Here is a 25028-nt window from a genome sequence, read left to right on the forward strand (position 1 = left end):
CGCAAAGGGCCCCCTGCTAATGACGACCCCCCTGGGGGCAGGGCCCCGCGCCACGTACCTCCCAATTGCGGCGCTCCCCCGCGGAGAAGGCAGTGCCCGTGTGAAAGGACCCTTTGCACACCTGTCTCACCACAACCTCGCAACAACCACAAAAAATAATAACGTCATGGAAGTAGCGACTCGAATGACCAAGACGGACACGAAGAAAACTTCACCCTTTTTCCATCACGTCTTTTTCTCACTAAAGAATTCCCCGCCCATGGGGTCTAAATCATTTAGCACAAAAAATATAAGAGGCAGGTTATTTTATAAAAGAAGACCCAAGCAAATACCAAAGCTAAAAAAAAAAAATTGGAGGTCCAAGTGGTTAGAAGGAGCTCCACAAAAAAGAGGAATATGTTTAAAGGTACGAGTACAGACTCCTAAGAAGCCGAATTCAGGACTTAAAAAAATTGCTCGAGTAAGATTATCCACAGGAAGAGTTGTCTCGGTGTACATCCCTGGCATTGGTCATAACTTGAATACACATAACATTATACTTGTGCGAGGTGGCAGATGCAAGGATATACCTGGGTGTAATTATAAAGCTATTAGAGGGGTATATGATTTACTGCCTGTTAAAAATAGGTTTAGGGGAAGGAGTAAGTATGGGGTGAAGCTGTCTGAAGAAAAAAAAAAACACCTCCTCGAGAGGTACAACTTTAAGCACATATACATTAAGAAGGATATCGAGGAGTTTAACAAATACAAGTGGTTCAATTACGTAGATGGGCAGAAGAATCTCAGGCAGAAGCCCCTCGAGGATGAGGAGCCCGTGCCCATTAACATCTTCCACTTTAACACGTACTACCGCAACCGCAAATTTCAGCAGTCCCAGGAGCAGTGATGCGTGTAGCGGCGGTGCTGGCGGCGGCCCGCTGCTGTAACCGTCTCAACTGCGTCATCTCGCTGCAGCGTGTCCACCCTTTCTTCATTTTTTTTTTTTTGCGCGTTTACCAAACTTACCTAACTTGGCCTTTCCAGCCATAACCCATGTCACCTTCTCACCGCTCAAAAAAAACCTAAGAGTTAGTTCAACCAGTGGAGGGACGCCTCGGTGTAAAGTTCGATGGTCACCCAGACAGGCGTAAAAAAAAAAAAAAATTAATCCAATTTGGACTGAAAAACGCTATGCCGAGGCGCGCGCTAAGTTGAAACGAATAACACCATCGCCATTGCACACTAAAGTTGCACCCCCTACCCCACCTCTCCACACACACACACACACAGACAGACACCACGGGGTGTAAGATAAAAAAAAAAAAAAAAGGAAGGGGGCTACACCCCACTGCTTGCGGCACCACACAACGGGTTGGCGTCGTCAACCTGCGCGGGTCGAATGAAAAGAACAAATCAGGGTCATGGAGAAGAGGAGGAGGTGTCTTCATTGTTATCACATAAGTCGTCCTTCCCCGTTCAGTGCGCAATTCCAATATAGGGGGCCGCTGTCAGCCACGCGGCTTCAGCTGCTTCAACGGCTTGCAACAACAAAGGAAGAAGAAAAAAAAAATAAAATAAAAAAAAAATAATAACAAAGTGCACAAAAAGGGGAAAAAAAAAAAAAAAAAGAGTGTCGAACAGAGCGACAGTTAAATTAACAAAAGTGTAAAGGAACAAGCGAAGAAGACACGTGCTACTTTGCTTCCCTCCACAAGTTACCGCACACACATGGGGAAAGCCCTTATCACTAGAGACCTTTCCAATCTCGCCGCATGTATCTCCTCTTCTGTCTCGACTTCCATTCCTCCTTCTACTCCCCTTTTTGAAACACAAAAGGGGAGACATAAACAAAAGAACGCAAGTGTGGAGACAGCAGCTTCCCATTTCGACCCTCCACTATTAGATGGCCACAAAAAAAAAAAAAAAAAATTCAAAATAAAAAAAGTATAGTACGGAGAGGGGGGGGCGGTGGCTCTCACCGAATTTGTCCCTCCAGTTATCCTTTTTGTCGTTTGCCAGCTGGTCGATCTCTTTCTGCTGCACTTCTCACTCGCGAGGGGGATCCTTGGAGCCATCCACATTGGGGTCCTTCTGAGTGTTTTTCTTGCCGCCCACGGTGTCGGTGCTTCCGTTCTTAGGGGCGTCACTGTTCGTTGGCCCGTGCTTCACTTCTTTATTGTTAGGGGTGGCCCTGTTAGCCGATCCGTGGTCCGCTGCTTTATTGTTAGGGGCGTGACTATTAGTTGGTGCGTGGTCCGCTTCTGACCCCCCCTCCTCGTGCACGTCCTGCTCATACTCCGTTGCGCGCTCCTGGTTAAAAAGCCCTGCCCCCTCATCTGCACGGTTAATCTTCTGTGTGGGTGAAGTCGACGCGGCCTTCTTCTTGCCTTCCACACCCAACTCGATATGATTAAAGGGATCTTCGTTTTCACCCGAATGGTTACCGTAAGCATTGTTGAGAGCCTGCATGTCTTCCAGGTTATATTCATTATCTGCCTCACTGAGGTCATCATAGTCTTCCTCCACTTCGACCTCTTCCTCTTCATCGTCCTCGTTTTCATTTTCCATGAAGCCTACCCCCGACTTCCTGCTACCCATCCGAGCCACAAAATCACGAAGACTAAACTTCGCACCTAAACTCACATCATGCGCGAAGGGAAAATGAGAATCGTTTCCTAACTCCGTGGGGTTATAGTTTATGTGGTCTCCCCCCAAATTGAAAACGAACTCATCATTGGTGTGGAGCACGTTGGAAGTCTTGAACACGTCCCCATCGGTGAGGTCATCCGACAGGCTATCCCCGAGATGACCACTTCCAAAGGCGTCACCCAGCCCGCCGCTTAACCCACCAGGTGCAATATGCACAATCTTGATTGAGCGCTTCACTTCGCCATTCTTATTATTTATATTCATAAAAAATGGATTCGCATTAGAGCTACTGTTAATAATATCTAGTAGAGACATGTGCTTTACAAAATCGACCACGTTGAAATTGGTTGGCTCAAATTTTTCCATCAGAGTCACATTCCACAAAATACACAAATGAGGATTTCTGTTTTTACTAATTTGTATAAGTGTGCACTCAAATTGAATTAAATCATTTTTTTGTAAATTTTCAACTTGTGAAATTAGAGTGTCCGTGAACATAGCCCTGATGTCTGCCTTGTCGTAACGATATTCAGAAGGGTTCATTCGAATGAATAAAGAATTGCTATTAAAAAAACCTTCCTTTATATGGTGAAATTGCCCCGTCCATATAATTGTATACCCATCATATTTGTTTTTAAAATTGTGAATACTGTTAAATTTATTTCTTAGTTGTGACTTGTGTCCACAATCTTCCAGATACTCCACCCAGCTAGCTGTTATGTATGGACCTTTGGCCAAATCATCCAAATTGAAATTGCTTGAAATTCTTATGATGTAAAAAAAAAAAATTAAAAAAATCAGAGATAGGAAGAGAGCCAAATATTTTGCTGAAATTATTATTGCACATTTGGGGAACTGGAAAGTTATAATTGAATTTTCTCTCTTCACTTGAATAAATTTCTCACTCGATTTTTTTAAGTTCTTTTCACAATACGGGCAGGTATATTTTTTTTGCTTAAATGTTAAGTATAATAGAGGTAGTAAAAATATGGTGAAAAAAGAGATCAGGAGAAATAAAATTATTACAAGTAAGTAGACAAAGGTTGGGGTGTATGTCTTCACCTGTGCACACACATGCTTGTTGCAATAATCACAATTGAGCACTTCTTTTGCCTGCTTGTCATCGTATCCACTTGGCTCCTCCTCTGTTTCTTCCTCCGTTATACCTGTTCCCTCACTAAATGAATTGCTCTGATCGTGCCTGATGGGTGTAAATTCTCCTTTGAAGCACCCATGCTCATTGCTCACCATGTTGCTGTCATGACACGTGCTCGCGTCATTGTATGTATTAGCATCGTAATCATTCTTCGAGCTGCTATCGTTTATGTTTATCTCCTGCATTTCATTTTGCAGGACGTTCATTTCACTTAGTCTGGTCCTTCCCTTTCCCCCGCAATTTATCATTTTGGATTGAGATATATCAAGTAGCTGGAGGCGGGGCGACACTAGTCTGTTGATGCAATGTTGGCAACGCTGGGCGGACCATGTGGGACGGGCAATATAGCGGTCAACCCCTGTACACGCCAAACAGGCTAATTGGCAAGAAAAAAAAAAAAAAAACGACTCGTAGCTCCCTCACAACGGTCGCAGCGGCCCCAACGATCGCAATTTGTTACACGCAGGACCGGGAAGGCTTCACTCAGGCACTCGAACAAATGTGCATACCAAAGCGCATGTACAGTCGCGCATTCTTATGAACAGTTCAGGTAAATATGTTATTCCTTTTTTTTTTTTTTTGCTTCCCTTTTCGTAAAACTGTCCTCAAGTATAAATATACCCCTAAATGTGCTCAACCTCCTTGAGCGCTTTTGGGTCTCTCCCTCAAATTGCCAATCACTCCAAGCGCGCAAAAATTAAAAAAAGAAAAACCTGAATGTGTTAAGCGTGAAAGGGCCAAAATGTTGATACCAAAAAGGCCGCCAAAAAGGGGAAATAGTAAAAAAAACAAAAAACAACAAAAAAAAAAAAAACAGCCAAAATATGATATGAACAACAATAAAATACAGAAAAAAAAAAAAAAAATTGCAAATTGGCAGACTAGCCAAAAATGGAAAAGCAAGTTGCAAGAAAGAAAGAAAAAAAAAATAAAATAAACGGCTTTACTAAAAATTGAGAGAATCCGAAAATTGGAAAAGTCAGCAATTTTTCGTGTTATGCTTACAACGCACTAACGCCCGCGCGCCAATTGGCGTCCTCGATCTGACATACGTGACATTTCGAAGGGAATGCTCGGGGGAACAATCAATATGAGAGGGTGACGCGTGCCGCAAAAACTGAGAAACAAAATGGAAAAGGGGAACAGTTCTTGTACTTGTTCACGCGCTCCTGTATATGCCCATTTACATGCTCGTTTTTACACGCTCTCGTCCACCTTCCCGTACACGCAATAAAAAAAAACCTAACCCCTAGTAAAGTGCAACCTGCCCCATGTGCAAGATTTTACGCTCAATTCGGGGGCAAACTTCCTCCCAAGTGGTTGCAAAAAAAAAAAAAAAAACGGAGGCCATAAGGACCAACCTTACGTTTGTGTTCAGCATTTTCGTTGCACGCGTCGCGGGTGTGTGGTGTACCCCATCGTGTGTATCCGCGCAGGACGAAGCGAAGTCCGTGTTAATCTAATCGAGCAATATATCGTGGTCCACCTGTGGTTCAGCTCACACATCTTTTGTCTCCTTGCCATTTTGCCACTCGGGTCATTCGCAGTTTTACACTTTATTTTTCTGGCAAATTCGCCGCTGCGTTCTCTTTCTCAATTGTGTAACGTTCCTGCAAAGATGAAGTGTGAGGAGGAGAGGCGGACGAGTTAAGATTAGTTAAGAGAGGGTATAGGACCGCTTCGCACGCAAAAAAAACCACTTGCTGTTTTTTTTTTTTTTTTGTACCATTCCCATTTCGTGCATATATTCCCTGGTCATATATTAGGAAAAATTTACGAAGAATACAAAACAACTTGCTTTTTTTTCTCCATCCTTCACATGTTCTCGTATCGTAACACAGTTGTCTTCATGCCGTCTCTCCTTTGCATTTACAAAGTGCTGCTAATTTTCCAAGTGAAGGGCAAGCCAAAGCAAGAGCTACTTAAAATTTGCACCTGCAAAAAAAAAAAAAAAAATTAAAAAAGACAAACCGGAGTGAGCGTGTACATTACGCGCTTCGTTATTTTTGCAAAGGTGAAGCTGAGGGAGAGAGTAGTGCTCTAACTTTCGGAAGTACATTTCGGGGTTCACTTCCGACATGCCATTTTTCCCTCATGTTCACTCGCGCAACTGAAGAGAACGCGCTCATATGAACAGCAAATGAGATGCGCGTATGCGCTTTCTTTCAATTGCGTCCGAAGCCTAACTGCGAGGTAAAGGTGTAAGGGGGAATTATTCCCGCGCAACGTGCACAGCGAGGCGAATGTGAATGTGAATTACGTTTCGGAGAACTTCGTCCCTGTGAGCTCCGCAGGTGTGTTCGTATAGCTAGCCACACAACGCATCGGTATCCCCAACGTGACCCTTTTTCGTGAGTACATAAAATTTTCATTTTTTTTTTTTTTTTCCCCCCCCCCTTGAGTTGAGCGTTCCGGCGCGAGCGGGAGGTGTTTCACGCAAAAAAAAAAAAAATACCTAAAGTGTACAAAAATACGCACATGCATACCATGTGTACATTTTTATACATGGGCACACCCGAGGCATACACAATTTCGCGAAGGCTGACGCGAAAGGGCGTAGCAGAAAATTCCCTCGCGTTCGTATCATAATCTGCGGTGTTCAGTTTATTCGCCTGTGTGGCTAAGTGGAGGGAGAAGGGAAGACCCACAGGCGTCCGCACGGGGGACCTGCAATCCGTTAGAACATAAATTATCACCTCGCTATATAGCAGGTGAATTTTGCTACCATCACAAAATTACACACCCCCAACCCAGGAGCCGCCAACATGAGTAACGTGTTCGACAGACTGAAGAAGCAGAGGTCCAAAGAATGCAAGGCAACAGATTTTTACGAAGTAAGTGTGATGGGTGTATTGTGTAGCGGCTCCCTCAATTTCGTTTTCCCTCTTTCTCTTCTGTGTGTTGTGATGACTACATGAATGGCTGTGTTTGAGATCGATCGCTATGGAGGAATAATTTGTGTGAGCCGCGAAATGCTAACAAATTGAGGTAGCTTGATGTGCATAGGGGTGTTATGTAGTGGACAGGTGCCCACCTTTTTTTTTCTATCTCTCTCTCTTCGTGTTTCCCCCCAGGTGAAAAACAAAAATGACGACATTTACGAAGTGGTAGATGAAGAAGGCTACATTGAAAACAAAAACTCCTTAAAGAATTTCATCGTTGGGGGTAAGCACTGGGATAAAAAAAAAAAAAAGGGGGGTATGCCGACTAACATGTCTCTTCTAATTATGCTCATTCGTGCAACACTCGCGCGTGTTTTTCGCAGGCGAGAAGGACTTTGACTCAAGCGATGACGTCATTGTGGAGGACATTAACTACGGCCTTCTTCGGAAGAAGAGTAAGGGGTGTATAAGATGGAGACCGCCATTACAATTGTTCATATGATCTTCCTCCGTAAATATATTATTTTTTTTCTCCTCCCCTTCCCCTCCCCCCCAATTGGCACCGGCACCGGCAGCAGCAGCGGCAGCGGCAGTGGTTGAGAAGGGAACCAAGGCCAAGAGGAATACACCCATTGACGATTTCATTCGAGAAAAAAAAATTCAGAAGATTTTTCACACAGGTAAATTAAGCAAGGAAGAAATATCCAAGGCAAAAAATATTGAACGGTTGATGGACGCGAACTCCTCTTCTAGTGGCACCGACTCAGATCACTTCAACACCAAGAAAAAGACAAGAGACTCCTACGAAAGGGATCGTAAAGAAAAAACGGGATGTCAAATTAGGCATATAAACCCTGGCATTAATAAACATACGTATATTAGTCAACTCAAAGGCAGTGCTATTGTAGACCTCGAGAAAGAAGAGGTTCATTCAGGCAGGCATCATCATCTGGCACCCTCTGGGGGGGTGTCGCCAAAAAGCTGTGTTCTACATGCAGAAAAGAAAAATGACTCAAAAACTTTTTTTCCTGAAAAAGGGACCACAGATGGAGAGATAAAAACGCAAGTGAAGGGAATGTTGGAGGCAAGTGGTGGGGGGGTTGTTGTGGAAGATGAGGCACAGGAGGGAGGCAAGAAGAGGAGACTACTCACGGGGGAACACACTCCATATGAGGCTACACACGTAGCAGAGGTAATTACAACGCAGAGTTGCAAAGGGCAGGAAGAAGAAGAAGGTGCAAAGAAGGAAGCAAGTGAAACTTGTGTACCTCTGTGGGGTGTGAAGCAGGAGAGTAGAATAGAAGAGCAACAAACTGATCAGGGTAGTGTTGTGTCGAGGCTTCAGGAAAACCACCCCGTGGAGACATACCTTCAAATGGGAGACCTGCCATCCGTGACGCAGCAAATGAAGAAGGAACCGATTGGAAGTACTTTCGAAGGGGAAGAGGAACAAGAATGGAATCGTCTCAGCGCAGTAAGTGGGTTGAAGAATAAATCAGATGAGCTAGTCACGAATGAAGAAACTGGTTTTGTTAATGTGTACGTATTTGATATATGCAAACACAGAAACAGTATTATTATGTTTGGAAGGACCTTGACCAAGTTTAAGCTGTATAGAAGTGTCAGCATATACATTGAGGACATGTACAGGTGCTACTACTTCCTGTTGACAAAAAATATAATTTATAAAAAAGATGGAGTCGAAATCACCTGTGGGCATAAAAATTATAACACATGTATTTTATCGGATTTCCTAGAGGAGTTCCAAGCGGTGAGGAAGTACCATAACATTGAGAGCATCAAGTGTAAAATTGTTAAGCGAAGAAATTTAAATATAAACTCGAGTGATGAAGATGTGTATGCGAAAGTTTTTTACACATACAACTGTGACCCCATCAGCGACAAGTTCCTCTCTGGAAGGACCTACACCTCTTTCTACTGCTGCAATGAAGACATTATCGAAAATTTTGTTATTAAAAAAAATTTGAAACTCCCCTGCTGGGTGAAGGTGAAAGGGGTCAAAGTGAACCTCACTAATAATTTGACCTACTGCTACTTCGACTGCACTACGGCCAACTGGAAGAATGTCTACCCGGTGGAGAAGCGACTCGAGGGGAAGGTGTCCTCTGGGGAGGCCCCCGCGCGCACGATGAACGCGATGAACGCGGTTAGCGGCGTGAGCAGCGGTGTGAGTAACGGTGCAGCTGCCACTCCCCAAACAAGTTGCAACGCCCCGGAGGAGACGCAAAAAAAGGGGGACGCCAGCACGGGGGGGACCACCCACCTGATCGACCTGGACTTGAACAAAGTCATTATCAAGGTGGTGTCTCTCCTGAACGAACAGAACCACCACGAGGTGTTCAGCATCTGTTCCATGGTCGAAGCACAAGGATTAAAGTATATAAATTTCTGCGGCATATCTTCAAAGGCAGGAAAAAAAAACCTCTACACATATAACAAGAACAATGCCAAGGTATTCGACTCAGAGAAAAATCTCCTCGAGGCTTTTCTACAAAAGTTAAGAACCCTCGACACCGACATCTACATAGGTTACAATATTTTAAATTTCGATTTGGAGTTCATTATACATAGATGCAACGTGCATAACCTGAATGCAGACTTTCTAAGCAGGAAAAAGAAGCTGAAGAAAAATGACAAAATGAAAGTGAATAAGTTTAATGGTACAAGTAGCACAGGGTCCATGTACAACATCATTCAGCATATAAAAGGAAGGCTCATAGTGGACATCTACCTGTTGTGTAAAGATTTGATTAAACTTACTAGCTACAGCATGGACGAGATAATTGATAATGTGAGGAACAAATTTCAGGAGAGAGGAGGTCGCACGGCAAACTCAACCAATAAGACAGTCAGCGGCGCGTCGTCTGGTACTCCCCCTCCCAACGTGTTCAAAGACTTCTCCGTAAACAATATAAACCTTCTCAACTGTAGCAACATTCACCTGTACGACGCGCAAGAGATACTTGAAAATCACCTGAACATGTACATACATAGCCAACTTTTCTGCGTGCAAGAAATTGGAAATGTGTGCAAGGTCTTGCAGATCATTGAGAAGACTAGGGACCTGACCAAATTAAGTGGGTACCTTTGGTCGAGGAGTCTTCTATGCTACACCAGCGAAAGGATTGAATATTTTCTCCTCCACGAGTATAATAGGAAGAAATTTATCACTCCTGTGGTTAAGAAGAGAATTAAAAAGATTGAAAATGAACAAGTAAAAAATAAAGGTGCAGCAAAATATTCAGGGGGACTTGTACTGGACCCCCTCTGTGGCTACTACGACACGTTCGTACTCTACTTGGACTTCAACAGCCTGTACCCTTCCATTATCATCGAGTACAATGTGTGCTTTAGTACTTTGAAGGGGAAGGGTGTACACACCGACATGGAAATCAACAACGGAGTGGAAACCTCAAATAGGGCGGCGAATGATGACATGGACAAGGAGTTGGGCGATCCGGCAGACTCCACAGATGTAACGGAAGGGGACCCTGGTGAGGTCCTGAACCCAAACGAAGATATCGAAATTGATAATTTCGATAAAAGCAAACCTGGTATCCTACCTTCTATCCTTAAGAACCTTGTGGAAAAAAGAGCCTTTATAAAAAAGCTAATTGCAAATGAAAAGAATAAAGAAAAGAAAGAATTGTTACTAATCCAATCTCTCTCCATTAAACTCATAAGCAATAGCATATATGGTTGCCTGGGGAATACAAACAACCGATTCTACGCTAAACACATCGCTTCTTTTATTACACTCAAGGGAAGGAACTTACTCCAGCACACCAAGTCTAGGGTCGAGAGAGAATTTAACTTGAAAGTCATTTATGGTGATACAGATTCTATTATGATTGACACAGGATTAAAGGCGCAGGGAGTTAATAATTATAAAGAGGCTTTCAGATTAGCCCACGTGATTAAGAACACCATTAACAAAAGTTATAAGAAACTCGAACTAGACCTCGAGTGTATATTTAGTAAGCTGCTCCTGTTGAAGAAGAAGAAGTATGCTTGTGCAAAGGTCATGGATGCAAACATGGAGCGATGTGAATACGAAATGAAGGGAATCAATTTCATTAAAAGGGATTTCAGCAAAATTTCAAAGCTGATTGGAAATGAGGTGTTGAAGATTATTTTTAGTGGCAACGATGGGAAGGGCGCGGCTGACGGCGTGCAGGTCCCCGTGGAAAACGACCTCTCGGAGCAGATCCACGAGTACCTGCGCGGCGTGCACCAGCGGATTCAAGCAGACGAGTAAGCTCACACGCGTAGCGGAGCGTAATATTGTTGGCATCGCGTCGCCGCTTTCTCACTTGACCGCCTCACATTTTTCACCGCTTCTGCACTTCTACCCCTTAGGTTCGATCTGGACTTCTTCGTAATCACTAAAAAGCTGACGAAGAACGTGAGCGAGTATCAGGAGAAGAACTCGCTGGGGCACGTGTTGGTGGCGGAACGAATGATGAAGGACGGGTATAACATCTGTGTCAATAAGGAGATACAATACTGCGTGTGCACGAGTGAGGACGCGTGTAAATTCTTCAACAAGTCAGGAGGTGAAAAGCTTAGCAACTCCCTTTGCTGTTTCAGTGTGAGCGAAATACAAAAGTATAATATGAAAATTGATAAGGACTACTACATACGGAATCAAATCCTCGCTCCTATTGGCCGTCTGTGTCAGTATATTGAAGGAACCAACACAGAAAAATTGGCTTCATGTTTTAACATCTTCGATGTAAGAGAAATAAAAAGTGACCTACAAATTGAAGAGAATTATCACGAGGCAAATGTCTTGTCCTTACTGAATGAGTCAGAGGAGAGGTTCAAGGATATTCACTTGAAGGGTTACCTGACTTGTTCATACTGTGCACACAACGTCAAACCAGCTATCTTCATAAAATACTTCCGGTGCAATAACTGTCTTAAATATTTGTCAATTGAAAAAATAAGGAATTATATTTTTTCCTTCATTCATCACTTATTTGCTACCTTCTACAAGCAGCTTTACGTTTGTAGTAGCTGCCTGGTCAAGACCAGACGTGTGTTTCTTAATGAGAATAAGGACTGCCCAAGCCTCAACTGCGAAAACCCCAAGGGTGCCCTCAAGCCGCTCGTTTCGAAGAAGTACATCTACCTCATGCTCGAGTACTTTCTCTTTTTGCTCAGGGACAATTTGAGGGAGGTTCCGGAACATCTCGTCGAGGGGAACGTGCGGGAAGGAGCCAGCGGTCAGGAGAAGTCAGACCAACACGCCACTGCGGACGCCGCTGCGAAGCCAGACCGGCACGCCACCACCAACCCCTCTGAGGGAACAACCCCGTACGCATCCGACGTCTTCCTTCACGTCTGCGTCGATGAAAAATTTAAAACGCACATATTTACTGACCAAAAAACGCAGAAGAAAAATCTCAATGTGGAGGCCTACGACGATATATGCAACAAGAAGCAACTCGGGCTTACCATAACGAAGGGCCTACAGATGAAGTACCCAAACATTTCCAACTTCCTCACCTACTTGAACTTGAAGAGCAGTCAGTTCTGCATTAACTACAATGAGGAGAGGAACACCATTCGCCAATCCTTGCAGAGCCTCGTCCGCAACAATGTGTATGCGCAAATTTACTTCGACAAGGTCTTCTCCATCTTCCAGCAACCGCTGACCTCGAAAATTGCAGAGTTGTGAGGTTGGCGAAGATGGCGGCGGAGTAGCAGCGGAGTAGCAGCGGAGCGACAGAGCGATGGCGAAGCCAGTACTGCGTTACCCTCGCTGCGCACGCATATCAAGGGGGGGAACCACACACGGGCAATATATCCCCCCATTGTGGAATTTTTTTTTTTTTTTTTTTTTTTTTTTTTCCATGCTTAACCTCGGAAAAATTTTTAAAGCGAAGTAGGGTTGACTGTTTGCAAATGGGGCACTCAGATAATTTTCCCTCAACATGGTTTCCCATTCAATCTGCTAAAATGGAGTGACCTTTTTTTTTGAGGGGAAGACTGCCCCTTCTCTGTCATCCCTAATTCTGTTGTGTGCAAATTTCCACGCGGAAAATAAGCCCTATTTGGCTGCCTCGGAGCCGTGAAAAATTCCTTTCTCAGGGTTTTCACTCACACCTAAGTTTACTTTGCTTGTACAAACTGCCTCCATCAACAAGCCTTCCACCGCCAACACACAAAAAAAAAAAAATGAATTACTCATTCCTGGGTCAAAACAACCGGAAGGCAATCTTTACGATCATAAAGAATTATATAAACCTGTCACAGTATGAGCTCGCTCGGTCGCTGCTACACCATTTGGTGGTTACATGTTTGTTCACGAGGGATGACTTCACCAGAGATGACGTCAGGAGGAGGAGGACACGAACGGACATGTCGACGGAGGAGAAGCTGTATTACCTAAAGAAGACTCTCAAATTCATGCGAAGGTTTCTACCCTATGGTTGCTCTCCTCTTCAAATTTTTTCAAATGAACAATCCAGCGCTCACTTTCTACTCAAGGTGGCACGAGACTACAACCGGTTCGTTGACTTGATATTCGGGAACCTACTCACCACCTGTGGCGTGAGGAAAGCACATCTGGGAGGGGAACCATGGAGAAGCGTCACGAGACTGCCCCGCCATCTCCGATCCCTCTTGAGGAAGAAGTACGTGCCTAAGCAGCTGCAGAACAAAATTGCCTTCGATGTACTTCTAGCAACCATAATGGTGCACAGGGAGTACTACCTCTGCGCATTTGAAGACCCCTCGTTTTTTCCCTTTTCACTCGACACGGTGCAGTGTCTAAGGAGGATCTATTATATGTACGTGAAGGGGAGGGAACTGCTCTTGGGGAGGGGGAAGCGAGGAAGGAAGAAAGACCTACCGGGGGATCACCCTCATAAATCATCAACACGGTGGAAAGCCAAAGTGAAAAAGGGCCAGTGGCGTCTCCTCAACTTATTTAACCGCATTGTCCCATTCAACGTGCCAACCAGGGGAACTCTCCACAAAAAAAACACCCCCCACATGGGTGGTAACTCTCCTAACAGAAGAGCAAAACGTTCATGTGGTTCAAAAATAAGGAAAACAGATCAGCTACACGAGGTAGATGAGCTCGTTCTTCACTGCTGCAGAGTGGTATATGGTGAGAAGGCCGATCGGGTCAGAGGGAGCACTCATGTAGTCTCTTCTAACCATGAAGAGAATGAAGAAGACAAGAAAGACAAAGGGGAAGGAACACCATCATCCATGCACATAATATATATCCCCCCTCTTCACATCATTAATAAAAGACCCATATATAATTATATAAATACTTTTGAAGAGGAGACACATTATTTTTGCCAGCACAACGTTGTGACATCACTCTATCGGGAGCTGTTCTGCTTGGTGTTTTTCTTCCCTGCCTTGGGCGTTGAATTACTTAAGACCCTCTGCCTAAACCAGTCCTTTTTCGATTTCCTCCTCACTCTTCTTCATTTGCTTCATTCCGAAGGGAGTCACTCCGCGGTTGGCAATTACGTGAAGGATGGATCAGATGGAACTGCTGAATTGGGGGCAGCTAGGGAGGGGGGCGTTTCTGTGCAGATGAGGGTAGGTCCCACGAACGGGAAGAACCCCGTCAAGGCGGACGCGCCACTCGAGACAGGAATGGAGGCGGAGACGGAGACAGAAGCAGAGACGCCACCCATCCCAGTGAGAAAAAAAAAAGAAAAAAAAAAAAAAAAATTCATAAAAAATTGCTACTTCATATTCACACAGCTGTACTACAGTGTGGTCGAAATCTACATCCATGTCCTGGTAGAGAAGTTAAAAAAAAAGGACTTGGTGAATTACTTCAATTTTTTGTACCTGATCAAGTTTAACCACATTTTTATGAACAACGCTTTTTTCTTTTCCATGTGCTTTGCAAATGTGAGACATCTCACAGATGGAGAGCTCAACGGCGAAGAAAAACACCGGAGAGAGTTCCCACTTGACTCCTCTCATCACACCAATGTAAAGGACGACAGGGGGGATACTCACCTGAGAAGTACCCCCCAGAGGAATCTCCATCTCGCTCAAAAGGCTCTCCACAAGGTTTACGATTGGCTGGTCCTCCTCGTCTTCCACTTCAACGGTGACGAAGGCGCAGTGCACCACTTTGGCCACTGTCCCGAGTACCCCCCAGACAGGCACAAAAAGGAGAACGAGAAGAAGGACGAGAAGGAGGAGAAGAAGACGAAGGAAAACAAAGAAGATGTAACCTTTTACAAAGTCCTCCTCAGGGGAATCGTCCTCCACATACCCATTAATTACTCACACATACGAGCCATTTTCTTTTTTTACGTGAATAAAATGAAAGAGAAGAGGGAGGAAAGGACCAGTCCAAAGACTAATCACAAGAAGAGCGTCATGTATGATATACTCATGTCCACTAACACATTTCGGTGTTCCGATCAAGGCCTAGTGGTCAATGTGCTTCTTCACCTGTTCAATTATGCAGACGATCTGTACTGTCGCTGGGTGCAGACATGCGCGTTGTATTATCACGTGAGGAGTAGAGGGAAGGAGGATCTCCTGTTTTGTCTCAACGGATCGCGGATAAGGGGTGTGCACTTCCTCGGGTAATTCAAATATGCCTTAATGGGGTGATATGACAAAACCCTATATGGGCGTAATGTATTTTACTTTTTTTTTTTTTTTTTTTTTTTTTTTTTTTTGCCACACCGCAGCTACCTGTTTGACCTCTGCCAAGTACACATGGCTAATCAGGAGTTCCTCCTTTTGAACAGACTACTTCAAAATTTTAAGGAACTAAAAAATTTGTGCATCCTTTTCTGCCTGGAGAATGCGACGGACGTGCATGTGAAACTAAAGTGCCTCTCAGAGATGAAGGCCAGCAGGAACAATGTATACCTTTACAATTATATAAAAGACATGAAGGTGAGGGTTAAGATCTCCTCTCACCACTACCACTTGTACAAACAAAACAGGAGAGTAAAACATGGATGTGACGAACGCAGATTGACGGAGAATGAAATTTTTCTCGCGTTGAAGGAGTCTTCCAGTGCCGCTTTACTGAATCAGCTCCACCTGTTACACTGTGTTGGGTACACTTTTCTCGCGAAAATGGCACAGATGGCTCGATGCAAAATTAAGAATGATCTGTACAGGCGGGAGGTCAGAATGAACACCAACTTTCTCCTTTTTTACGCATCCATGAGGAGTGTCTTCCTCTGCTTGCAAGGGTGAGTCAGTCTCAGTGTGTTGTGTGGGTGGGGGGGCCCTCTCCTCTCCCATCCATTAACAACGTTGTTCACCGCGAGCTACTTCTCGTCATATACGCTACTTATCACCTCCCCCATGCAGGCGCGGAAACGTGGAGCAGATCAAGACCTACTACAAACTCATAACCTACCGGGAGTGCCGAGTAAAAGCCCTCCTGTACATAACTGTTCTCGTCTTCCAGGGCATACGCATGAGACAGGAAGGGGTGAAGCCACACCTTTTCATGTGGATAATACACTTCCTCTCACGTAAGCTGCGATATATAAAGCAAGACAAGTCCCTTTTTTTATATAACTTGAAATGTTTGTTAATACAAATTGTATGCGATGTGTACGTCCGTCTGTTTGTTTTCATACAAAAGTGTAGAAGTATACATGTGGATTCAAAAAATGGAAAAAACGGGTTCAGACGGGTTCTAAGGGATTCCCACAAATTTTGCATCAGGGGAAGGGAAGATGCAAAATTAGAAGCGCTTTACCAGATGAGACAAAATTCAAATGACAGGGGTTCTCAGAAGGAAGTACTATTACAAATGGGAGGTAGGAGTCACTCTGCTGGGGTGGAAAGCAAACTGGGCTTAGTTCAACAACCAGTATCTGTCACCCCCCAGGGGAAGAAATTGCGTCACGGGATAGCACCCATGCTTCCATACACAAGAGTAACCACAGAACGGGTTCTGGTGAGTCACCTAATAGGAAAAGTAAAAAGAATTTCATCCATGGGGGGGGTGCACATAAAACGAACGTCTAAAGGGAGTGCGGCACGGAGAAAAGGAAGCTCCGTCTTCAATTATGTAATTATGGTGGAGAGGTACCTGCGGAGGGAGGAGCGCTCCTCTACCAAGCGTACACTACCCCTGGGTGGTCTACATGTGAATAATGAGCGCTTCAACATGGGTGACCTGAAAAAAGCAGACCTGAAGAGAGCCGACCTGAACAACATCTCATTCGGGAGGCACTTCCTAGAACTCATGTGCAGCGACCCCCAGGAGTACCTCTACAGGAACGTTGCAGACGGGAGGAACAATCACCTGAACATGTTCATATTTTTTATATACAAAAAGCAGGTTTCGACAAAATCGCTGCGAAATTTGTTGCACTATCTCGAATTGAACACTCTCTTTAAGAGCCTGTACATGGGTCAGCCTACTTTGTCATGTAAGTGGAGGGGAGAGACCACACTTCAGAATAAGTCTCTCACCCCCTTTTTCGAAATGATGCTTTTTTATTATGAGCAGTACAGATGGAACGAGGTGAACAGGTACCTCTTACCCAACAGCTGTGGTGTCGACTTGTTCTCTCTTTATAACTTCCTGGACATGTGTGTATCGTGTTCGAACACAGTGGAGAGTGGGGTGGCTTTGCTCCGCTTCGTGAGGAAGCGGATACGAAGGGGCGGTGTGCCTTCCCCCCCTGCACGCCTGGCTCATTTCCTCCTCTGCTTCGTAAATCGCCTGCACGTTCTTATAAGCATAAAGAGCAGGCCGTCCTTGGGGGACAGAAAAAGAGAAAACCCGAATCGAACGAAGAAGGAAAGAACAGAAACAAATCCCTCGAGAAAGACACCACGGATCGTAAAACCAGTGCTTCTAAATAAGTACCTGCTGCTGAAATGCAACTCACTAAAGGTGCAGTCCAAGTTAATTGAAAAATATTTTGTGGACCTGTACAAGAGAAAGCACTTCCTCAAGGATATGTTTCTCAGATTCAATAATTTAAAAAGGAAAAAAAAAAAATACATAAATGTGAAGTACGAAGAGATGATCAAGTGTCTGAATAAGTACTGCCACCTGCTGCTACAAAATGATGAAGGAGTTACAATTAATTATTTGTTTTTTTTTTTCCTGTATGCAAAAATTCTTATTAAAAATATGCACAGCTCAATGACGGACAGACCATCACAGCGAAGCTTTTACCAATTCGCTTCTAACTCTAAGGAGAAATTTTCCAACCCTGAAATTATTTATGAACAGGGGATGAACTACAACCTTTTTTTCATTCTAACTGTGGATGTAGACAGACTGATAAAATTCTGTCTCTTCTTATGTAACTCCTTTTCGAATGCCAGGAGGATGTGTTCTCTCTTCTTCATTCACTACCACAGGGTGCTCGTACAAAATATTGGCACTCAATGTTGTGTAAAAAATTGCTTTCCTTTATTTCCTTCCGATTGGAGGAAGGACTCAGCGGAGACGATCTTCACGACGTCCTTTCTCCGTACGAAGAAGCCTAATAAAGATGTGACCCCTCGAAAGTCCTCATTAGGGTATAATTACATCAGGGGAAAATGTTCAGAACAGCCTGAGGAGAAGCACCTTACGGGTGAGTTTTTCTTCTTCCTTAGCGATGTCGTTGGGGCGCTGGAGCAGGTGAAACGAAGAATCACTCCACGTGAGGGAAAACGAAGGAAGAAAAAAACGTGCAAGTTGAAGCTACTCCTTTTGAAGTACCTCCAGCACGTGATCGACACACAGGAAGGGGTAACACCAGATGGGCAAATGAAGTCACGTGCTGGAGGAGGTAACCCAGCTGGGATCCCCCCTGAGCAGCGTTTTTGTAACTCGAAGAAACAGTGTAATGAAGACAACCCCAGTGTGGAAGACAAAGATGAGCTAATGAATCTGTTCATATGCTTGGAGAAGTGCGACCAATACTTTCCATTTATTTTTAACACCCTCTACGGATATGCCTTTTCAGAAAAGTACAATTTTTTGAATAGGCTCATCGTGGAGAGGTACAACAGCATTAAAAAGATTCTCTGGATCTGTCACAGGGAGCGGGGAGTCTCGGCCGACGACGGCGTCCTGCAAGCGGTTAGCGAAGATGTCAGTTGGAGCCACGTTAGCGGTGTAAACCATGTTTGCGGCGTGACGGGGTTTAGCGTGTACTGCCTCAAGTACGAAGACCTGGAACACCTGAACGGATTCACGAGGTGCCTCCTCAACGCGGCCATGTTCGACGGCCAACATAACATGGACTGCCTGCATCTGTACGAGTTAGTGAAGGCACCCAAGGGGGAGACAAACGTGGACCTCAACACGAAGAAGAAGCTAAATAAGTTTTACGAACCCCTTTTAAGAAAAATGCAGAGTGCCTCCAGCGAGGAAGTATTCAATAATCCATTTAAATTAAAAAGAAAAATGTTTAGTAGTGCACCTCGTAATTTTCTGAAAAAAGAAGAACCCTTCACATACCTCCTGAGAGAGACAACCCCCCTGGAGAGTCTCCTCGACGTTGTCGTAAATTTATTCATGAAGGACGACCACACGCTGAGCAGGATGACTTTGCAAGAGGTGATCCTAGTCTTGAATACCAGCTATTGTAGGTGTGAGGAATTTCTAAGTGAAGATCAGGCAGTTTGGGTAGACACTCTCCGCTGCTGTGACGAGGTCGACTGCTACACTTTGGGGAGACTTCCTAACACCCTGCGTGGGAATGCCATCAAGGTGGGTGTGTATATGAAGGTGCTGCGGATGGTGAAGAAGGTGCAGCGGGTCCTCAATGAGGAGGCAGGGTTGCACGAGGAAGACCCGTCTAATGCAGTGCACCGCTCTACAAAGCAACGCGCCCACTGGGTGAAGATCCTCAAAGCCATTGTGAACGAACCAATGGGGGAGCAGGACACGATAAAATTCATCACACAACATAGGCTATTCAAACATGCCCCCTTTCTCCTAAATTACAAATTGGGTTCAATCACCAGCGACTCCAAAAGGAAGCAGACCCTACAAACACTGGAGACGAAATGCAAGGCAGCTTACATTTTACATCTCTGGAGGAGCCATAACCCTAGGAAGAAAAAAAAAATTATTTCCTTTTTGAAGAATCTAAAGGAGGAAAAGGAAGTCCAAATTTTACTAAGCAGAATACTCTATCATCGAAACAACAACCAAGACATGCAAAACTTTTTTTCATTTATACATTTTCATTTTAAAGCAAATTTTGTGAAAAGGTTCTACCTGCTGTCACTCGTGTCACACTCATTGCAGGTGCAACCAATCAGCAGGATGAAAATTAGGCAACTTTTTTTTTCTCTTTTGTGGAGAGACAAATTGGATCTAATCAGATTCATCCTGAGGAATGATTTGTACAGACCCAGATTGTACACTCTCTTTCGTTACGCCTTTCTGTGCATTCATATTGATCTGTCCACGTGTGTTTCGTCTAAGCGAGCACTGTGGAAGGAGCATACAGGGGGGAGGACGCACTGCCGAGGAGAGAATTACGAACAGAAGAACGCCCCTCCCTACAGTTTGTTCAAATGTTTATGCGTTTTGCAGATAGCTGCGTTGGTGCGTGGAGAAGACAATGAGCAGCTCGCGTACGCCACGTTCCTGCGCGTCACACAGGTGCTCTTCGACCGGGTGTGCCGCTGTGTGGGCGACACGATGTGTAAGGGGCTCTGTAACGACCTGCCTGGGGAAACTCCTCTCCGCGGCTGCGTAAAACTGAAAAAGGCTCGCCAAGTGAATCGCCAAATGAATCGCCCAGCCATCGCCAATGGAAACAAGGAACCGCCGCCACACGGGAAGCTCAAAAAGAAGTTCAGCCTGTTCGGCCAATTTTTTCACAAGCACCTCAACGCCAACGGGGTTAAGACAAAGGGAAAGAGCGGCAACAACGCATACATCAGGCATTACGATATTGTTAAATTGGAGGAAGCACCACAACCAAGATGCTACCAGAACAATGTAAGGAAAACACAAATGAGCATAAACATCCTCTTATACACCTTCTATAAGGTATGTTTATTCTTTTACGAGCACTACAAGGAAATGAGAAGACAGAGCAATCTTCTATGTACTTTACTCCCCATGCTAATATATGTGCAGACGTCCTTGCAGTTCCGGGTACACCTGAAGTCGGTCATGAAGCTAGACATAACAGATCTGATTGATTTACTAAAGGTGAAAAATTTCAACTTGTGTAACCAACTGATCCATCGCATATATTCTTCGTACATCTACAATGTGAATCCCTTTGGTGTGTTAGGAGAACCCACTTTGTTCTTCCCCTTGGCTAGCTCAAAAAGAAGATTCAACAAATACAAAATGGTGAAAAATATCGTGTCGCTCCTTCGATGCAGAGAGGGACCAATGATCAGAGACGTGCTACCCTTGCGGAAGGTCAGCAACTTTTATGTGTATAAATACGCCCACGAGACTTGTGTGTATAGACAGTACGTGGATATGGCAGGAGTGGTGGCCCGTGAGTTGGGGGCGGACAGGGAAAGAGTTCTATATGAAAGGGATGTTGTGAAGTGTAGCAGTGTGAACGCGGTGAACCGGGAGGACCTGTCGCGGAAGGTGCAACGGCTCCACTTCAGCGTGCTCGCGTTCTACGTGGCACTCTTGTCCAAGTGTAACATGGACCTATACTTGTCTCTGAATTTATTTTTTTCCTTCACCTGCACATACCACTGCTCCAGCAATGTGTACAAGAAATACAAAAATTTGATTTCCCATTTTTCTAATGTGCACGTGCATCAGGGGGGGACAGTCCTGGCGAGTATGAACAATGACATGGGGATAAGTGAACGGACTGCCCATAAGCTGCTCAGCAGAAATGGCGGCAGAAGCAGCGGTAAAAGCAACACCGCCCGCATACGTCACCCAAGGGTTATGTACAAAATGGTCCTGCAAGTGAGCTCTGAAAGGGGGGTCCACCCCTGGAAGGGTTGCACCTACTTGGGTCACATTTGGCTCGAACTCAAAAAAGAAAGGAATTCACTGGCGAAGGGAGTAGGTCCCTCGGTGACTTATCATCTTGTAAGAAGCGATGACGTGGCTTTGTTCCACCAGATATTTGTCCCCAACCGGAGCGGCAATCGTATTTCTTGCAGCAGATTAAACAGGATTGACCTACTGTTGCAGGCCACCTCCACCCTCTCTCCACAGAGCATTTACTCTCCGACCGCTTCAATCTACGTCAGAAGGCACCTCCTCACCAGCGTAGCTTTCTCCTACTTATACAGCTACCAACATGATATATATTTTGGAGGGGACTGCCGAGACATACCATCGGTAAGAGTCCTCACACAGAAGCAGCTCCTTATGTATGCCATTGAAAATATAAACAACCCATATGTGGTGATAAGAAAAGGGATGCATCCCGTGGAGGAGTGCCCAGTACGTCGAGGAGCCTGCCCAGGAACAGAAGGAGAAGGCACAAAAATGAGGGCAAACGATGGGGGAGATAAAAAAGGGAGCAGACTCCCCAATGCAAAGACAAGCATGATGAGGAAGGCTCACCAGTCGAGAGTAGAGCAACTTAAGAAAAAACAAAAGACCTTTACATTCAAAAATTATTTAAGACAAAAGAGAGTAGAACGAAATATCATTCTGTTCAGGCAAAAATTAAAAATGTTCCAACAGTATATTAAAAGGATATACAATGAATCCCTGCAAAGACATGTGTTCGAGTTCTTCTCATCGAGTCAGTTGACTAATCATTACGAGCGTTTCTTCAATGACATGGATGCTCCCTGTTCATTCCCTCTCTGCTATGCATACCCGAGTAGTAACCTAGCTTTGTGTGCTCAGTACTTTAAGAAGAGCTTCCACGAGGTGTGTGCAGATATGGCTCTCTCTAAGTGTGATGGACGGGTGGATGGAGGCACCTGTGCGGGAAAGACAAGGAACTTTCTCTTTGTCACGTCCTTGTTGTTACCTTATGGCGCTCGGTAGGTGCAGTCGCAGTGGTGGTTGTCGCGGCGCTTTCACCGATTTGCCTCTTTTTACCGCTTTGCCTAATTGCCCTCCCTCCCTGCAGGTGCCCGCGGCTGCCAAGCTACAACTGCGCCAAGTGTGACCGCGGCCGCCTGGCCGCCCTCAGGAGCTACTTTTCGCCGGACACCCTGCTCAGCGTCTGCACCAAGAGCGACCTGACCAAGGACTGCTTCAGGATCATTCACAAGAAGGTGCGCCTGGGAGGACCACCTTGCCCAGGGTGCAATTGCTCAACTGCGCATATGTACTGCCGCGCAAATGTAAAACCGCTAAACCGCTTAACCGCTTAACCGCTCAATGGCCCCCCCTACAGGGAGCGTCAAGTGCACAGTTCAGCCGCCTCATCAAGAGGGCATGCAGGCACAACTACATTTACAAAATGTTCCAACACGTGTCTCGCCTCGAGGACCCTCGTTTCCAGCGCGTAAGTTGGTTCCATTCCGTTGCGCCTTCACACGCACCTACCCTCTTCCGGGTTACACCCTCTCCCATCACATACAAACCACCCCCCCGTATTTACCTCCTCCTCGGTTAGGAACTAAAATGCCATTTGATGAAGCGAAGGATGTACGCCCTGCTGTATAACTACCTGGTAGGTGGACACATCTCACCTCGCACATTTCCAATGGCGCCTCCCCCGCAACAAAAAAAAACCCACATATATATATATATGTATGATTGCGGCGAGTAAAAACGATGTTGCCCTGCACAACACCTTGTAGGTTTTTTCCGGAGACTACCTCAACGCGGTTATACTCTGCGTACACAATTTTTCCGTCGCGCAAAACACGTAAGGAGAAGATGTGGAAGGGGACACACCGCATCATCCATTGTGTGTCTCCTTAGAGGATCCATTCTGGTGGGCAGAACTAATCACCCACATGCGAACAACCGAAAAAAAAAAAAATAAAAAATCCTTTTAAATGCTCCACCTTTTAGGGATACACAAAATGGCTACCTGAACAGCGCCCTCGTGAACCTCACCCTGATCACGAACACGTTTGAGTAATTTTTTTTTTTTTTTCTCGACTTAAGGAGGTCCACGGAGCAGTCTTGTTCAGACGTGTGTCTCCGCCCGTTAGAAGCGTGCCCCGTTTCATCCCATTCCCCTCCCCCCTTCTCTTGTCGCAGCTCCAAGGTGGAATCTACCTGCACAAGGAAAATGGCCCACGAACCTCTTATCATATATAACCACAGCCGCCTTCGCAAGAGGAGCAGCAAATTTTATCGCCCCAGCAATTTTAACATCCTTCTGGGGCAGATGCAAAAGGGGCAGCGTCATCAAGTCACCATGGACACGATACACAGGTAAGGGTCCCTGCATAAGTCGGACACATCCATGCAAAAGAGAGTCCATCTTATCACCACCATGAGACAGAAAATACATGTGGTTAATGAATAAGCATATAGATGCACTTTCCCCCCTTTTTTTTGCGCGCACCACAGATGCATGGACCTCATAACCCTACAGCACACACTCCTGAACGCCCAGCTGGGTTACCCGGTGAAGATTATGAATTGTAAACGCGTGGAGATCCTCCTGTGCATACAAATTTTAGTTTATAAGAAAAAGTATAACCTCGCTGATAACGTTATTAATGTGTATCACTGGAAGTACACCTTCACGTACTGCCTGGCTTGTCTCTTCTGCGTATTGTTAAAAAAGAATTTCTGTTTCCTGGAGGATGTGTTGCATTACGTTAAGATAAAGCTCAACAGCGAAGACATGAATATGTTCCTTCTCCACGTCCTGCACTTGTTTTTGGAGTATCGCACCAAGTGGAGGCACGTCTACGAGCATGTGAAGCGGGCGTACGGTGGCCACCGCCCTGACGACGTGCATGGCGACCTGCATGACGACCATCCTACAGACGACACATCCAACCGGCGTGACCTCCTCCACGATGTGCTGCTCCACATCACGGACCACGACTGCCTCTTCTACGCGCACACCCTCCTCTTCATATACGACAAGCAGCAGTACGCAGGCATCCTCAAAAATATGAAGCGCCTCTTATTCAGTAACATTTGTAAAAATGAAATTTACAAAACAATTATTGGAGCATACAAGTTTGCCCACCAGGATCGGCGAATGAACTTCAATTTAATTCATGCGCATAGGAAGTCCTTTAAGAAGGTTTCTCGGCGCAGGATGAGCTTAACGCACCTTGGTAGCATTGAGGAGGACTACAACTTTGCGCAGCTGATGTCGCTGGGCAAGAAGTACCCAGACAATATAAAGCAGAACATCCTGCGCGAAATTTTGGCCATTCGTGGTGGAGCGGTGTAGAAGCGGTGTAGAAGCGTAGCGACCAGCCAAGTGGACTACCCAGATGCAACATTGGATGTCCGTTCTCGCTCCTCCCTT

At 45.1% G+C, this 25028-nt stretch overlaps 4 protein-coding genes across 4 annotated transcripts; 3 read left to right on the forward strand and 1 right to left on the reverse strand.

The window, feature by feature from the left end:
* Positions 1 to 166: 166 nt before the first annotated feature.
* Positions 167 to 886, forward strand: AK88_03305 (ribosomal protein S12; the record flags this gene model as incomplete). Its single annotated transcript, XM_012480926.1, has 1 exon — positions 167 to 886. The coding sequence occupies one exon, from the start codon at positions 167 to 169 to the stop codon at positions 884 to 886; it is 720 nt and encodes a 239-aa protein (XP_012336349.1).
* Positions 887 to 2025: 1139 nt separating this feature from the next.
* Positions 2026 to 4032, reverse strand: AK88_03306 (uncharacterized protein; the record flags this gene model as incomplete). The annotated part of the gene is made up of 1 exon (XM_012480927.1): positions 2026 to 4032. The coding sequence occupies one exon, from the start codon at positions 4030 to 4032 to the stop codon at positions 2026 to 2028; it is 2007 nt and encodes a 668-aa protein (XP_012336350.1).
* Positions 4033 to 6549: 2517 nt separating this feature from the next.
* On the forward strand, positions 6550 to 12370 carry AK88_03307 (uncharacterized protein; the record flags this gene model as incomplete). Its single annotated transcript, XM_012480928.1, has 5 exons — positions 6550 to 6618; positions 6859 to 6949; positions 7050 to 7121; positions 7242 to 10941; positions 11047 to 12370. The coding sequence occupies 5 exons, from the start codon at positions 6550 to 6552 to the stop codon at positions 12368 to 12370; spliced, it is 5256 nt and encodes a 1751-aa protein (XP_012336351.1).
* A 500-nt stretch (positions 12371 to 12870) lies between these two features.
* AK88_03308 (uncharacterized protein) lies at positions 12871 to 24950 on the forward strand (the record flags this gene model as incomplete). The annotated part of the gene is made up of 10 exons (XM_012480929.1): positions 12871 to 15269; positions 15378 to 15893; positions 16015 to 22614; positions 22704 to 22851; positions 22974 to 23084; positions 23196 to 23252; positions 23383 to 23450; positions 23600 to 23665; positions 23792 to 23968; positions 24107 to 24950. The coding sequence occupies 10 exons, from the start codon at positions 12871 to 12873 to the stop codon at positions 24948 to 24950; spliced, it is 10986 nt and encodes a 3661-aa protein (XP_012336352.1).
* Between the last annotated feature and the right edge of the window lie 78 nt (positions 24951 to 25028).

This window comes from Plasmodium fragile, assembly GCF_000956335.1.
Source record: "Plasmodium fragile strain nilgiri unplaced genomic scaffold supercont1.37, whole genome shotgun sequence".
In the NCBI taxonomy this organism is placed as follows: Eukaryota; Apicomplexa; class Aconoidasida; order Haemosporida; family Plasmodiidae; genus Plasmodium; species Plasmodium fragile.